General features: G+C 40.7%; 1 protein-coding gene across 4 annotated transcripts in view; it reads right to left on the bottom strand.

Annotated features, from left to right (window-relative positions):
* The window catches only part of LOC143295331 (nuclear receptor-binding protein-like), a 32,037-nt gene extending 25,115 nt beyond the window's left edge, over positions 1–6,922 (bottom strand). For all 4 annotated transcript variants that reach the window (XM_076606967.1, XM_076606968.1, XM_076606969.1 and 1 more), the window contains exons 1-3: positions 6,713–6,922; positions 4,902–5,024; positions 720–821 (exon numbers count right to left, since the gene is read on the bottom strand). In XM_076606967.1, the coding sequence (XP_076463082.1) occupies positions 720–821; positions 4,902–5,024; positions 6,713–6,853 (366 nt within the window). In that variant the 5' untranslated portion in view covers positions 6,854–6,922. The remainder of the gene's footprint in view (positions 1–719; positions 822–4,901; positions 5,025–6,712) is intronic.
* Positions 6,923–13,523: the final 6,601 nt, after the last annotated feature.

Here is a 13,523-nt window from a genome sequence, read left to right as displayed (position 1 = left end):
TAATAGCAAAATTCATGCATACATTGTTCAACTCATATTATCATCATTATTGTTGCTTTGTTATAAGCCAACCAACCATCCAAGGCCATACACCAGAGCTTAAAACACTGTGAATATTGTTGGTGATGATAAAAACAATCCTTTGATGCATATATACCTAACCCTATGGCTGCTGAACAATCAGGAGCTGATCCAGAAGTAGCCTTTGAATTGCAGCAATTCCTGACCCATTCCTGGACCTTCTCAAAAATGTTCACTGCCATGTGTGACTCCCTATAGCTGGGACAAGATGCAGAGGTTGTAGGTATGTCACCCAACATTGATTAGGACTCATGCAAACACATTTCTAATACTGTGACAGCATATGTACACTCATTCAAATGAATTACTGTACCATTTTTTCTCTCTCACTTACTCACTTAATCCATAATATTGAAAACAAAACATAATGTTGAAGTAAAAATTGCTAAAAAAAAAACATTCACAAATAACAGTTGGCTTTCTTATCCTGATTCAGTGATTGACGGATAAGCAATTCTCTTGTTTTGAATTTGAATGGTGGATTTTTCATTCAATTCCAGTTAATCCATCCTATTTCAGCTGTTTTCATCTTTTTATTCATTTACTCTTTTTTTTTTTAAAAAAAAAAAAAGAAAGATGTAATTGCTTCAATAATCAAGCTGTAAAAGTTTAAGATATATATGTATGCATTCACTTACCCTGGGTTTTTCACCTTTGGTGTCAGTCCAGTATTTATGGAATTTGACAATGTTGGGATGCTCCAACTGGATCAAGTTGTCGAACACCTGCCGAATCTTGTCCTGCCATCACACACACAGACACACACACACACAAGAAGTCAGTTGCCAATTGTTTAAATATATATCATAGAGACATCAGGAAAATCAATAGTTGTGCCACAAGAAATGTTTGTTTGAATCCAAATTATACCCCCAAAAGTTATGAATAAACTTGTTTTTCTTACATGTGTCTGCGTGTCTGACTGAGGAAGACAGACTGACAAAAGAAGTGGCTCTCTTTTTAAAAACATTTTTGGCCATGTTGCTTTGCAGAGCAGAATGTTCCAGTTGCATGAGAATACTCTCTGTTATTCTAACAAGATCAAGCACTCAATGGGGGTGATTGTTCATGTAAGTGTAACTGTAACATTACTAAAGGAACAGTGACTGGGCAAATTAGTAATTAAAAGAAAACAATAAATCAGGACACAACATGAAAGCAGTAAATATGAATAATCATTTTATACAAAACAAGGATAATGAACCATACAACAAAAAAAAGGTAACTGCACAAAATGGTCAAGAATCTGATCAGGCATAAATTGTTTGTGCCATCAATTTAATGGCCATAAGACAGTGTAACTGCATTCTAGCATTTTTTCACATGTGAAACACTGTGAAGGGAAAACTAAATTTATTGCTTTCAATCACTGATAAATAAGAATATTCTTTGGTTAACGTGGCAGGGAATTACAGGTGACATTAGTAAGTAAGCAACCGATTCAGGATAAGTTTCTTTTTCCAGACAATATCACCAAGATCACAAAGTATAGAATAATGTCATTTGTGTTATCAGTCCTATCAATCCTTTAATTTTTTCTTTATCTGAATCATTTTTAACTGCTTTAAGTTAAATGTACTGAAGTATTTTCACCGTCTTTGACTCAAAGGAATGATTGAGCCTGAAATTATACAAAAAGTATGTGTCACCGCATTACTCCCATTACTGGCATTAGTGTATGGAAGAATAATGCACTTGCCTAAGAAAAGAAAAAAAAAAGAAAAAAAAAAAAAAAGAAGAAAAAAGTCTGCATTTAACAACCACACATTCAATCACAAACATTAGCAGCACTTTACCAGTTGAACATACACTGTCCTTATTCTCTAAGAATATTTTCTTATTTACTCTAAGAGTATTTTCTTATTTTTTGTCAACATGGAAGATTTTTGGTACATCCAAACAATAACAGTCCAAAATGTGCCATTTTTTACACTTGTTTGATTCTCTTTGGTCTATGTATTTTAAAATCACCAATCACAACTTCAAACCAATGCCATCTATTTATCCATTATCATTTAACAAACGCAAGACAGACGGCTAGCTTTTGAACTAAAGAAAAAGTTAAATGTTCTGCAGGCAGGCTGGGCTGGTCATGCCGATTCAGATTCATGCCCACTTTGTACATCCAGCCCTGCAACAGCAGCCAAGGCTCAACAAGACCAACTGACCTCAGCAATAACACAACAGGGACCAAAGTTCAAACTTTAAAAAGAAAAACAACAACTGCTCAACTGACAGAAAGAGAACATGATAGGGAGGGAGAGAGAGAAGCCCTCAACTTGCAAACTCAAAGCGACAGTCAACATCACCAGCTCTCACCAAAGTGAAAAGAACACCGTTAATTTCACAATAATAGATCGGTTTAATGCCAAGCACTTGAGTCCACACCAGTTTCATTAGTACTGAGGCATAGATCCCTGCGAGGCCAAGGGAAAGAGGCGAGTTGAAACTGCCTTGCCATGAAGAAAGATAGGCATAAAGCCCTGCAAGGCTAAGGGAGTAAGGTGAGTCGTACGTGCCCTGCCATGAAGACAGACATGGAGAGATTCTAGAGTTCTTGCCATCTGAGATTACGTCAAGAATCAGTCCTACGATTTTCTACATTGTAACTATGTGTTACTAAGTTATTTGTAATTTGTAATCATTGTAGTATTGCTCCAAACATCCAAAAATGCAGTGTCTAAAATATCCAATTTTCAAATTCAACTGCTGAGCTACAAGTCCCTCTTGACCTGAATGTGGTGTTTAGTTTCAAACATGTCTGTGTGTATATGTGTGTGCATGCATATGTGAGTGTGTCTGGGGCAAGTGAGAACATGTTCATGGATGTGCATGAACACACACAGACAAACATAACATATAGACATTAAACTATTTCTGTCACATAAGGCATTGAGGCAAATTCTCTCTGAATCTATTCAGAAACTAAAAGAATAAAAACATACTAATTCTAAACCTTCCTCCACATCTCTCTCATCTATAACACTTATAAACTGACACGACTACACAACTGTAATCATTTTAATTTCAAAAGCCTTGTGGTACAATAGGACTTACTCATTAACCAGTTCAGTGCCAGAAAATGTAGTAAAATAAAAGTGCTCTCCCCTTGCCAGGGAATTCTGTGGGAATCGGTGGTAATAATTATTAAAAAATGAATTCAAGCATAAAAACTATGGCAGATACAGAAAGAAAGGAAACAATTTTTGTGAAGTAAAAGGAAGAGGAGATTCTGACTCTGGGATTTGATCCCCAATTAGTTTAATTGTAGATAACTATTCAGGCATTTGAAAGTGAAGATACTAATTTTCATGTAGCAAAAAGAGTCTATTTCCACCTCCATGAATGGCATCCATGAAGAAAACAAACAAAATACAGCTAGAAATAGCATTCCTATTGTCAGATTACACCTGTAGAAGAAATTTAGACAGGTTTCAAGTTCCTGAAAACAAATCACATCTCATGTAGACATGTATTGAGTAAGTGAATAACTGTCCCAACAATGACAAGTGTGGGTACAGTCAACATAAAAAGTCAATCATGTTCTCAGAAACTGAACAGTCAAGATTTCTGACAGCTAAGAGGTTTCCCCAATTAGAGGGTGAAGTTCTTTGATGACACTCACTTCCTCCAAGCTGGAACTGGGCTGGTTAAAGAGTCTGCCATACATCAGGTTTGCCTCTTCTTCTTCAAACAACTCAACTGATTCAGTGACAGAAAGCGTAAAAACTAAAACTAGTGAAAATGAAAGCATTTGTTTTATGTCCAGTACACTTCCAACCCTGCATTTCATGAAAATCATGGGGCACTGGTGCCGTCTGTTTCCAGGAGAATGCACTGAAATAACAGTGCACTGACATCCAACTGCCACACCCACTTCCACGCCCTCTGGCTGGCATTTGACTTATCATTTTATTCCTCTCCCTCTGATCCTCTCTTCCAATGCTCTCTGCATGCACTCTGTCAGTCATACTTACCTGCTCAAAAACGCCATCTGACTGGATAGACAGACTGAATTATCATCAAATGGGCTGTCAATTTTGTCACTACTGTTGTCATTCAGTGTGATTCACTTTTGTGTTCAAACAAATTATCCAACAAGAGAGATTCTTCTCCATCATTATAACTACCCATAGTCATAAGCACAGCTTGCAAAATGATGTAAAACCTACTGATTGGGACAGCTTTTTTTTCCTGGATAAAGTTTGCAACACCTTTTTTTGGCATATGATAATGATGCAACCCCCTATCCAAACACATTCCACGTGGTTCAGTCAGCAAATCATCATCAAGGGAAAAGGGGTCTTCTATGCATTTAAATATCATTTTTATAATCCAGACATATAAAACTAACTGTTCAGAGTCTGTTTATGTTCACTGAACCAAAACTACAATGAAAGAAAAATCAGAACATATGCAGGGCATCAGTGGATGTCTTTTAGGCACTATGGCAACACTTTATGCAGGACATCAGCTGACGTCTTACAGTCACAGGCACTGAACTGGTTAAAGATAATACTTAAAACCAAAATATAATCTAAAGACTGACAAATACTCATTCTGAGATGGTTAACTTTTGGTGGAATGGTGATCAACATTATCATTTCTATTGTGCGTATTAGCCTCTACCCTATCATCTTGGGCTGTAAAAAATCACCTTCACTTTTTGCACTTTTTTCAGCAGTTTTTTTTGTTTTTTGTGTTTTTTTTTGTTTTTTTTCCGCCTTTCAGTTTCAATTTCACCATCAGATGCCAACTGATTTTGGGCAACTGCTTGTTTTAGTTTACTGGAGTTTTACTTAACTAAGCTGACCATTTACCTGTTGTGCACGGAAGTTCTTTTTCTCAGAGAACTGGACCTCGTTCCATACCACCTCCACTCCTTCCTCTGTGTCCATAGCCAGAAAGGCATTGTCAATGCCTGGCACATCGCGCTGCTCTACCTGTTCAACACAGCCATTAAATACTGATTTCACTTCAGTCTCTAACCCACTCATCCGCTGGTGCCTGACAGTCACTTCAGCATGTTCCCACAATATGATTATCATATCCAATCTATTATGCTTTTGGAGTGGTCATAAAGAATTCATAACTCTTGAGCCCTGACCACCGCTTTACCGGTGGCAGAGAAAAATGACATAATGCCCAGCCACCGGTTGAGCGGTGCGTAAACACTTGAAGCGTGCAGAGTCTCAACCTGGCCCGTCAGGGCAGAAATCTGGGACAAAACGTGCGAGAAAACAACTGTACACAACGCAGCAAGTAATTGATATGCTTGATGATTTATCGGAAGTAAAGTATGACAATGATTACTCTGATAGTGACGTGGAATTCAAATCGGATGATTTTGCTACAGATAGTGATGTTGAAAACGAATCTGAGCAGGCAGAATCAGTTGATCAAAGGAGGCGTGTCAGGTTGAGACTCTGCATGCTTCATGGTAGAAATCAATCTTTTTTTATCCAAAGCACATGCACAAAACACAGTGAAAAGGCGCAGCAATGTTGGTACTACGTTCGCTGACGTCAGAATATTACGGTTTTTCTGATTGGCTCTTCAATGTAAGTCAACCAATAGCAAAACATGACACAAGTGTTTACGCACCGCTCAACTGGTGGCCAGGCATTATGCCACCCCTCCCCACCACTGGTAAAGCAGTGGTCAGGGCTCAAAAGGTTAAAAAGCAAATTACAAAATCAATCCCTAGAAAATGTGACAGTCCCCTTTCCATTCTCTTTCCCCACAGACTCCAAGCTTCCCTTGAGCTTTCTGAACAAAAGTGTAAGAATGGAAAGCCAGTTTATATTTGATGCCAATTAAAATACAAGAGACAGTGAGTAACTGAGGTTCAACAACAGACTATGAATTAGAGAAGGGTTACAAAATAATAAATAACAGAATATATTACTGGTGTCAGAATGGAAAAAAACAACAACTTTTACTTTTATCAAACCAACAACCAAAAACAAACAAACAAAAACCAAACAAAACGAACAACCAAAAACAAAAAAAACTTGACATCAAATAAAGAGCAACAGACTGGCACAGTGGAGGTAATCAAGGTTTATAAGTCTATAAACAATACATTTTTTTGGTGCTGGAATCACCTTGTTATTCCTGTCAGAATGGGAAAATCAAAGTGTTATAAATACAAATTATACAATCAGAGTGGAAATTTCATTAAAATAACTATGCATTAAGTATCAGTGACTATGCATTAAGTATCAGTGTGGTTGAATCATTTGTGCAAACTCAGTACCTGGAATACTGATTACATTATTATTACTTGAACATAAAATAAAATCATTGGGAACAGCATTTGATGGACTGTCAATACATCTGTCACTGTTGCCTAAAAGTAAAACTAAAATGGCAACTGTTAAATTCCATCTGACAACTGAGCACTCGTCGCTGCACTAGCACTGTAGCAGACGCCATTGATACTATTTTTATTATGCTCTTTAAAATGTGTATTCATTCAGGCTTAACACTTTCCACATGGTTCGCTCAACATGCATTAATGGTTAAACTAATGTTTCAGCTCAATGCACAAGCCGACGCAAAAGCAGACTACGTTCATATAAACAAAACAACTGGCATCAAATAGGACATGATAATACTAATAGCCCACCTCTTCTCGTCTTTTCTGCCAGCGGCCACACGGACTTTCTTCCAGAACTTCACTCTCATCGTCAGACTCATCGGCACTTTCTGCTTGTTCGGTAGGATTTGGATGAAGACTTGCAGGTTTTTCGGCCTCTGGTTCGGACATTTCTCAGATTTGAAGGCAAAATTCACAGTTAACAACACAGCTTCTGTCAGTAAATGGAAGCCATTGAAGATGAACAACTGTCGACTGACGGGAAGTAGTACAAATCGCCCGGTTTTGGAAAAGGCAGAATCGGAATAAAAAATACCGAAACGCATTCAAATACGATGGGCAGACGGTCCACGACAGCGTGTGATTACGAGTGTTTTGCAGCACGCTCGCACACATTCACACACACACACACACACACACACTGTGACACACACACACACACACACGCACACATGCACACACACTGTGACACACACACACACACACACACACACCGTGGCACACACACACACACACACGCACGCACACACACACACACACACACACACACACACACACACTGGCACACACACGCGCGCGCGCACACCGTGCACACGGCACACACTGACACACACACACACACACACACACACACACACACACACACAGGTGGTAAGCCAACTAGCATACCCATTTTTAAATTACTTGGTGACGTCATTGATTATATATAAACAGGTGGTGAAGTTTATAGGTGTTTATTTGTAGGGCTATCAAAATTGCCCCCGGAGTGCCCTCTCATGCATCCAATCAGGAAACATACAAAACAGCCAGAATTCCTCCCTTAAATGAACATCGTGAGTTAGCAACAGCAAAATTTGCTGTGAGATACACTTCAATGACCACTGAAAATTTTCATTGCTGATGAACTGACAGACGGTAAGATCTGACATTGAAATGTTGATAGCAGATTTTGATATAACTTATTCTGAAACAAAAAAGGAAGAAAACATCAATATCACGACAAGTACTGCCAGAATTCATATAGCAGAAAAATATCAGAATCATCTCCATATATTTACAGATGGATCTGTTCTTGATGACAAAAATGCTGGTGCGGCTTCACTGTCTATATTCTGCCCGTTTAAAGTTGAAAAATCTTACTTTATTGGAAAACATCATTCCATATTCACAGCTGAGCTAACTGCTATCATACAAGCTCTGAACTACTTAGTGAGCCATCAAATAGTTTTCTCGAAAATAGCATTCTTTGTTGATTCCAAATCAGTACTTTATACTCTGGAATTATTTAGTCTTGATACAAGATCTGACTTAGTTATTGAGTCAAATCATTTAATAGGTACATTGTTTAAGGATTAAAGGGACTGAGGTCAGTTTTTGTTGGGTGACTTCTCATGTGGGCATTCATGGCAATGAAACTGCTGATAAAGCAGCTAAAAGAGGAGCACAAAATTAAGAAAAATCGACAAAAATACATGTCCGTCTTTCCGTAAAAGAGGCACTGATACACTTTGTTAGAAAAATCAGCATGGGGTCGATTTCATAACCGATGGAAGGAAAAGTTTTTAAAATATAAACTAGAGGAACATTATTCCCCGAGAATATTATTAAAGAAAAGATACCGAACCCATCAGCTTGCTATACAAGATTAATAACTTCTACTTTATTCCGTATAAAACTTGATGCGCTGAAGACAAAGTATAGTAAAAATGTTACATGCATCTGTGGTAAGCAGTTCAGCTTGCATCATTGTTTGTTTCACTGTCAGCAGTTACGTACCTTCTTGCCCAAGTATTTCAAAGAGACTGATAATTATTCTGCAGAGTGATTTTTGTACAGTTATTTCTGACGAGGTTCTTATGGTCGAACTTTCACAGGCATTAGTTCATAGCCCTGTTTCTACATTCCTTTAATGTACTTCAGAACAATGTGAATAGTTTCTGATTATTATCATTATTATTATTGAACTGTTACTGTTAAATGTAATTGCATGTTAGTTATGCATTTTTTGGTAGTTTTCTAGTTTTCTACCTTTTCCGTTTTCCTCTTCCCTGGCCCCCTCCGGCTCCCCCTTATTTAAAAAAAATTTTTTAACGTCAGTCTAATATCATTGATAGTGAAAAGACGCTGAACTAAAGAACGAACGAACACTGCACACACACACACACACACACACACACACACACACACACACACCACACACATCCCTGAACTGAAATCATCTTCAGTGTTGACGATCTTCAGCAGTCCATTGCTAATTTATGACTTTTTCAACTCCTTGTTAAATAGTTCAGTTGGTTCACTGTTATAGTTGTTAGGTTTTCATTAGAAATATGTTATATTGTTATGCTTAAAAAAACAACAACAAAACTTAAATCAATCATTTTCTATATGTAACACACATACACACACACACACACACACACACACACATACGCGCGCGCACACACACACACACTTTCACTACTCGCATGCGTACACAGTAATTTCCCCGCCCCTCCACCCACTCGATTATTTTTCCCTACCCTCGTCTAATATCACAGTGAAAAGACGTTACTAAAGAACGAACGAACAACACACACACACACACATACGCGCGCGCGCGCGCACACACACACACACACATACACACACACTGACGCGCGCGCCGGCGCCGCACACACACACACACACGCACACACACACACACACACATACACACACACACACACTGACACCGTCACTGACACAGTGACACACACTGCCACGCACAGCCGAAATCAGTCGACAAAACCTGCGTTCCAGGGTAGGAGAGGATTTCAGTAACTTGATACTACTGACCGAACAAATCCAGTATGATAAATCGAATTGTGCAATTAACAAAGGTGTGTGTGTGTGTGTGTGTGTGTGTGTGTGTGTGTGTGTGTGTGTGTGTGTGTGTGTGTGTGTGTGTGTGCAGTGTGTGCATCAGTGGCAGTGTGTGAGTACAGTATGCACAAGTTTTTATATTGATATGCACTTCAACTGAGTGACGTGTATATATCCTAATTTCTACTGTATCTGTGTTTGTGTATGATTTTCGATTTATGTTCGTATCTTGTTACGTTCTGACATTAAATCCGAAGTAAGCACGGCATACACATCCTTTCACGCTGACCCTCGCCCTCCTGACTCCCTCCCCCCGAAAATTAAACACGTTTAACACACTGAGTCGACGGATGCAAATAGGCTACCACCATTTGCACCAAATGCCTTTGACCAGCGTTGAAGGCTTTCCGACCACGGATAAGCCAATGGGTATACCGATTCATGTTCCCCAAGCTGGTACACGCACGGTTGTGTGGGTCTGTCAGAATACCGACTATTTCTCTTCTCTTTGGTGGTAAATAGGGGAGTGGACCTAAGCCCCTTTCAGGACGAACCCCCTCGAGCAACGCGACATTCACCGAACTAAGACCCAAGCCCGAAACAACTTCACCTTAACTGAGGGCATCTGTCAATGAGTCATTGAAATCAGTTCGGTATTTAAACCCAGCTCGGCAGAGCCGCGGCCGCCACCTCACACTGCACACACACACACACGCGCGCGCGCGCGCGCACACACACACACACACACACTGACACACACATACACACCAGGACCCCCCTCCTCCGCCCCCCTCTCGATCCTGTCCCTTCCTTGTTCGTTAGTTCGGACATTCCAGTGTGCTCCCCCTCCTTGGCTTTTCCCCTCTTGTTCGTCATCCTCTGTTTCTCAGTCAAATTTTCTGTCTGTGTCACCATGACAGCGTCACACACACACACACACACACACACAAATGCGCTTCTCCTTTCTGTTTTTCATCGTGGGTTTGAGATCCCTTGTTCCTTTCCCAGTTTAGTTTTTGCTGGACAGGGGCATCATTTGCAGCTAAGATATGTGAATTAAACAAAATAATTAATCTGTCATCTTTGTATGTGTGCTACTCTCACTCACTGTGTGTGTTTGCAAGCGGCCCCTCAGTCCTTCTCCAACCCGTACCTCCTGACATCTGATCAATTTGTAAGTCAGGACTGATGATAGTAGGCTATGTAACGCCGTACACATTCACGCTTTAGATTCAGTGATATATTCTTTCTGCTTTTTATGTTAAATTCGATCCGTTCACTGGAGGTGTCCTACTGATTTACGTACTGGGTTTCCATTCATTCATTCTTCAAGTTCGAGCGTGTTCGTGAGCTGCGACTCCCTCCCTCGCGCCCACGGCGGCGTACTAGTATACCTACGACTGCACTTTGACGTGCATATCTGTTTTACCTCGCCGTTACAGCAGCCATACGACACCGTTTTCGGCGGGTATACCCGGTACACTGTGTATGGTAACTCAGTATCTTACCTCAGTGTCAGTCTGATGCACTCTGGCATCTTCTCCTGGGAACTGAGTTGTGGATATGAGCATCCCCAGTAACTTGACTGAATTCAGTCATCCGGGCCATAAATTTATCCAGTGCATCTACCCTCTCAACGGACTGTGAAACAGGCCTCGTTTTCATTTTCATTTTCAAGGCGGTGTGGACTGATTCATGTGGACTGATCCATATACATAGCAGTGCATTTATTATTCAAAAAGAAAAGAAAAAAAGAGGGGATGTGTGTGTAGGTCTGGTGGAGTATGGAAGGAAGAGACTGAGACTGGCCTGCGTTTTAAAGTGGTTATAGAGAGTTCAAACCGCATGCGTCGGTTGTGGCGCCAAAACCAAACCACATAACAGACATGTTTGATTGACAGTCTGTAAGAATCAGTATTCTGGCACAACTGAAGAAAATGATAGTTTTCGTCGGTCTGAGTACTGTAGTATAGCACTGCATGCTTGTGTGAACGGCACCCTTTGGTCAGTTGACTGAACCTGTCCCGTGCGTCAGTCACTACCCGCTTTTTCCTGGTCTCAGTGTGTTTCCTCAGTGTTTGTTTAACCCCTTGAGTGAGGTGGCGGTTGTCTCGTGTCCACCCTTCTGTCAGTCTACACTCTGTTTTCATGGCAATATCCACTGTCTCTGCATCTCTCTTTCTCTCTCCCTCTGTTTCTGTCTCTCTCTCTCTCTCGGTAGCTTTCCTTGCTTGGCAGCCCGGCAGCAAGACGTTAAAATCTCCAGCTGCAACTGAACGAAATAATTTCTTTGCGATTAAATACCATCCAATATGTTTGTTGTGGGACTGCCGTCGATACTGGAAAGCAGGCATGCTGAACACCGGCAATGCTGCAACATATGATGCTGTCCTCTTTCAATATAGAAGGTAGGGGCGAAAAAACTGTCGTCGTGCTCAGACTGACAGCGATCGGTCAATCCCATGTTACACGCCCTCAACAACACAGTCCCGCTGTATACCGAAAAAAAAATGTCCATCACAGGCGAATAGGGACAAGAAACGAGCCGAAGCCTACAGACTGAACCAGGAGCGACAGGCAAGTGATTGTGCACCGTCCCCCTCAGGACTATTTTTGCCAACCCCTCCTTGTCTGTCCTACGCCACTGACAACACTGACTTTGAGGCTGTTGACGCTGACATGTCTGGGTACGACAACCAACCCCCTCCCTCTGCACCCCTGTCACCAACCGATGCACGGCGTAGCGACCAGCAGATCGACATGGCTCAAGGCGACACAGATGCACGTGCAGTGACAATTCCTCAAACCGAATCCACGTGTGCTGACACACTGTGCGACGCAGAGATACGCGAGTTGAAAGGCGTAGGAAGTTGCACGGCCCTCGTGCCCCAAAACACTGACTGGGAAATAACGATGATTCCCAACTTGGTAATGAACCGTGTGAACTGGTATCAGCATGACAATGTCCAGTCGGGAGATGTTTGCCAACAGATAATGTTATATGTAGAAGAGTGAGCCAAGAAAATGAACAACTTAATGAATATGTTCAGAAACATTAACCCAAAATGCTTGGGAAAGTGCAAGGAAAGGAAATCCTGATTAGAACTTGATTAACTGGTTCTGCAGTGTAATTGTTTCCAGTTGAATGTGAATTTTATTTTTTGAGACAGATTTGAAAATTAATGTATGTACTTTTGTCTTTGCATGACATATAACTGGTCACATGTCGTGATATCTATGTCATGATCATTTGTACAGTGCGCGTTATCGTTATTTCGTTATATTGTTTGCGTTTACAACCCCTTTCCCACCATGTCCCCTTGTGAATGGGCTGATTGGGCCTGACCACAATAAATCATTCGATAAATCATTCGTTGGTTCGTTCGTTCTATCTCTCTCTCACACACACACACGCATACACACATGTTGACCACACGCGCTCGTCAGGCCTTGAGAACCTTAAAACAAACACTGGCACTGACACACAAGGCGCGCACGCGCACGCGCGCGCACACACACACACACACAAACCATTTGACACCATACTGTGCTGAATGTGCTGTAAAATCAAGCAGGAAATAAACTAGGTTCACTCACCAGTTTCCCGTGCCTATTATTCACGTGAATCCCGGGAAATATATGCTGGAAATTAATCTGGATGGCTGGCATGTTTGTTACTTTCCTCTGTTTCATGGCACGTTCGTGAAGAAAAATAGAAACGGATCGGGAATGTCCTTTTTTGAAGAAGCTTCTTCGTTTGTTTCCCTGTTTTTATACCTTCTTCGTTTGTTTCCCTGTTTTTGTACCTTCTTCGTTTGTTTCCCTGTTTTTGTACCTTCTTCGTTTGTTTCCCTGTTTTTATACCTTCTACTCTCTCTCTCTTTCTCCCTCTCTCTTCTTCTTCTTTCCAACATCGACTTGCCGACGATTCTCTCGTGGTCGATGCACACCGACATCAGTGGATTACGGGATCTTTAACGTGCGAATTTGATCTTTT

The sequence above is a fragment of the Babylonia areolata genome, chromosome 20, assembly GCF_041734735.1.
Source record: "Babylonia areolata isolate BAREFJ2019XMU chromosome 20, ASM4173473v1, whole genome shotgun sequence".
NCBI classification, from domain to species: Eukaryota; Metazoa; Mollusca; class Gastropoda; order Neogastropoda; family Buccinidae; genus Babylonia; species Babylonia areolata.
This window is presented reverse-complemented; position numbering and strand designations above follow the sequence as displayed.